Source organism: Pteronotus mesoamericanus, unplaced genomic scaffold (assembly GCF_021234165.1).
Source record: "Pteronotus mesoamericanus isolate MK-2021 breed Mesoamerican mustached bat unplaced genomic scaffold, CSHL_Meso_final contig_58, whole genome shotgun sequence".
In the NCBI taxonomy this organism is placed as follows: domain Eukaryota; kingdom Metazoa; phylum Chordata; class Mammalia; order Chiroptera; family Mormoopidae; genus Pteronotus; species Pteronotus mesoamericanus.
The window spans coordinates 6,463,677-6,467,968 of record NW_026555205.1 but is presented as its reverse complement, the minus strand read 5'-3'; the positions used below and the strand labels follow the sequence as shown (position 1 = coordinate 6,467,968).

At 42.9% G+C, this 4,292-nt stretch overlaps 1 protein-coding gene across 1 annotated transcript; it reads right to left on the bottom strand.

Moving 5' to 3' along the window:
* Positions 1-2,940: 2,940 nt before the first annotated feature.
* On the bottom strand, positions 2,941-3,248 carry LOC129076250 (barrier-to-autointegration factor-like). The gene has a single exon (XM_054580420.1). It carries the CDS (start codon positions 3,184-3,186, stop codon positions 2,941-2,943), a length of 246 nt encoding a protein of 81 aa, XP_054436395.1. The 5' UTR covers positions 3,187-3,248.
* Between the last annotated feature and the right edge of the window lie 1,044 nt (positions 3,249-4,292).

Sequence of the window (4,292 nt, the reverse complement as noted above, 5' to 3'; positions counted from 1 at the left end):
TGTTAATTTTTCGAGTGCAACTCATTGATCCTCTTCTCCCACTTACTATGTTAACTGGAGTTTTATGGCATATGGCCATTAGTGTACTCTTCAAAGGAATCTATTGCAGATACTTGTCCATCCCTCTTCTAGTTTCAGTCTTTCCCAAACCAGCCCTTACCAGTCACTTCGAGGTATGACAGGCAGAGCTGGCCCAATGAGGGTGTCAGCTAAAGAGGTTGAGTGGTTTAGATGCAAATCTCCTAATCCTAATTGCCATGACTATAAAAAACTCAGGTTCTTGAATTTTGCTTGGCAACTGATTCCAACTGCTTTGCTTTCTGGGCACTTTAGTATTTGTGCTGTTTCATGTTCCTACTCTTGATCTGTCTTTTCCTTATGGCTGCATTTCCCTTTCTGTAAAGCGGGGCTCTTGCTGGGACCAAATGAGAGAATGTACCCTGACTTGTCATAGTGCCTGACAGAGAGTAAGTGCTTAACAAATGATAGTTGTTGTCTCCTATTTCCAGTTCAGGTTTCTTTGGGTTCTGTTCTATGCACCTCCAGTATTGTTCCTGGACCAGGACCTCTTCCCCTTACTGGCAAGCCAGGTCTTCTACCCTTCAAATAATCTGGGCTCCCTTCTCTGAGAGCCTCTGGTGTCCTTATCTATCACCATGTGGCACTCACTGTAACCATAGGCAGACCTCTGCCAGCTGCTAACATTAGCCTATTGAATTCTGGCAGGGAAAAATAAGTTTGTAGACAGGAATTTGCATGTCTGGGCCAGATACAAGACCAGGAGGAAAAGGCATATTTACCTGCCCTTCCTAATTGTGAGCAAATCACCCATTCTGGTTAAAACCAGATGTTTTACAGCCACGACCGCAATGCCACACATCAAACAACTGCTTACAGGGGATAGAGTGGTTTTCACATCAGAAATGTAACCTGTGTGACACTCCTCAAATTTCTTAAAAGCAACTACCACACCTAGGTACTATTCCCTTGAAAATAACCACCTTATTGGGTGTCTTATGGGGATTTTAATTTGGAAGCCCTTGGAGCACTTATATGCTCTTTCCAAGGGGGTCTCTGGCTCCTTTAATTTTCAGGGAGTTAAAACATTGGAGAAAATAAGAGATCTTCTCCAAACTCACCTGCTTTTTGAAAATGCTTTTTAATTTCTTGGCAAGCAGCCAATCCAAACACTAAAAAAGAGTCAGAGAACACAGGAATCCTGAATGCTATTCTCTGTGCATGTCCAAACAAGAATGGGGAGGAGGACAACAGAAAGAGGAGAAAATGCAGTTTTTGCATCTTAGGCTGGGAAATCTCACCTCCTCAAGTTTGGTCTCCTCGCCATTCATACAGAGGAAGGAAGATATGTGGTGACTTTGTGACAGTAGACTTCCCTGCCAGGGTCAACTGTTCAGCCTAGAGGTTCTCCAGTCTGGTGGGCCACCCCAGTCCAGTGGAGTCACTACAATGGTCAGTTCTCAACTGCTTTGACTTGGATTTTCTATTTTGGGTTCATTGGTTATTGGTGCACTTGCTTCTATTTGGGAGGAGGTGACATGATTGACTATTCCATATGATTTGTCCTTTTCAACACTTAATCACATTCTGAGGGAATCTCTGAGCTCTAGCAACCATTTCGCTATGTCAGGAAACAGTGGCTTCTTTCTGTGTATTCACTGAGAATGGTTTCTGATAACTTTAATTTTCTAGTTTCCAATACCAGGTATTAGACAGTAAGAGACAGATGATTTCACTAGCCCTTATTGGGAGTTACTTCTTCTTCCTTCCAATCTCATGCAGGTGCTAAAGAGTGCCCAGAGTATTTTTCATGCCATTTTATTGATGATACACATTTATTAATTCATAACATAGCTCTTTTTGGGTCCTTATTATATGTAATGAACTATGCTATTGTGTGCTTTACGTACCACTTCTTATTTGATCCTCACCACAAAGCTGTGAGGCAGGTACTGACATTTTCTTAATTTTATATATGAGGAGACTGAGACTCAGGGAGCTTAATGCAAGATCACACAATCAATATGTAGGGAGCACAGATTCACACCCAGGTTCAACTACACTCTACTTCCTCCACATAGCTTATTTTTGGCCCCTCACAATCTTTAAGAACAAAATTAAACCTTAGGGAAATTCTACTCCACTTTTTGCTAGCATAGTAGTGCCCCCTTATCCATAGTTTTGCTTTCCATGGATTCAGTTACCTGAGGTCAACCATGGTCTGAAAATACTAAATAAAAAATTCCAGAAGTAAACAATTCATAACTATTAAATTGCACATAGTTCTTAGTGGTATGATGAAATCTTGTGCCATCTCACTATGTGCTCCCTGGGACATGAATCATCCCCTTGTCCAGAATCTCCTTCCTATATACAGGGTGGGGCAAAAGTAGGTTTTCAGTTGTTCATGTGGAAAATAATACAATAATTAATAAATAATAATATAAGAATAAACTGTGTGTTTCACATTCTCACCGCTGTAAACCTACTTTTTTTTTGAAGGCCACTGACTTTATTGATTCAGAAAACTTTACATGGACAGTGACTGTTCTGCCAAAAGAGAAACAAAATGGCATAAAACAGACCAGAGGTGAGGGTGAGGGTGAGGGTGAGGGTGACGGCGAGGGCGAGGGAAGGGGCCAGGAATCCTCTCAGAACAGCTGATAATTATTGACCTGAAACTGGTAGGGGAAGAAGGGAGATGCATGCAAGAACAAGAATTCCAAAAAAGTTGAAATGGTGAGGGGAGAGAACTCCCACAAAGACCCTGGAGGATGCTGGAGGTGAGTATACAGCAATTGTTTCCTTTGTAGAGGCCAAGGGTGGAGCCCCCCACTCAGCTGCAAACTCTGAAGACTCCAAGACCCAGGTTAGGGACTGGGGGCTCCCCAGAGAGCATCACAAGAAGGCGTCGCATCACTCTCAGAGGCACCTGAAGCAGTCCCGGGACTCCTTGGCATTGGCACCACATGTGTCCTTTAGCCATTTGCTGAAGAGGTCTTCATCTTTCTTTAGCACCAGAAACTGGCCAAGGACCACATAGGCCTTGTCAAAGGCCCTTTCCTCCAGCTTCTTGCCCCGGACTTCACCAGTTCCAGCCAGGCTCCCCACTGGCTTTTCCCCCATGAGCTCTGCCACAAAGTCTTGGTGCTTTTGGAAGGTTGTCATCTTGATCAGGATTAACCAACAGCTTCAGCTCCTGTAACGGCTCCTCCCACCACCCGGCTGCTCCCGCTAATACTTCAACCTACTAGAACTTTCTTCCACTTCCCTGTAAACCTACTTTTGCTCACCCTTGTACACTATACACTCCTTAGTCACTTAGTAACCCTCTGGGTATTCAGATGGACTGTCGTGGTATCGCAGGGCTTGTATTCAGGTAACCCTTATTTTACTTAATAATGGCCCCAAAGTGCAAGGATAGATTGCTGGCAGTGTGGATATGACAGAGAGAAGCTGTTAATTGTACATATATATAGGAAAAAACATTATATATGTAAAATAGTCTGTCTAGGAAGTATCTATCCACGTAATATGAAAAATAGAGACATTTATTGAAGAAGATACAAGATACATGAAACATTGTACATAGAATAATGATGCCTCAGTCCCCTTCAAAGTAGGCACCTTGGGACCTCACATAGTTCTACTAATTGCCATCAGCTGCCTGTCATATTTTCCTGAGTCTCAATGACAGTTTGAAATCTCTTCCCTTTCAAAGGTGATTTTAGTTTTAGGAAAATCCAGAAGTTGCAGGGAGCCAAACCTGGGCTGTAGAGGGGCTGAGTCACCTGGGATATTTCTTGCTTTGCCAAAATATTCTACATAAGACATGATGCATGAGCAGGTGCATTGTCGTGATGAAGCCGCCCATCACCAGTTGCCCATAGCTGCGGTCTTCTGAATCATACAAATAGTTTCCATGGAGGAATGTTCAAGCGTAATGCAAAATTTGATGCAGATTCATTGCTCTACTTGCTCAGCCATTTTGAATGTGACAGCCACACAGTACACATGCTCACTCAATGGCATCTACCACTCCCACTGCCTAGACAGTGAAGTCATCATTGTTCACACATGCGCATTGCAGTCTACTCACCTTGGCTGCTAGGCTACATTGATGTCTTGCAAACTGTTATTGTTATTTTAACAATGGCTGGACTTTTTCTGGACAGACCTTTTATATACACACACACACACACACACACATATATACATACATACACACACACATATGTACGTGTATGGTTTGGTGCTGTCTGTGGTTTCAGGCA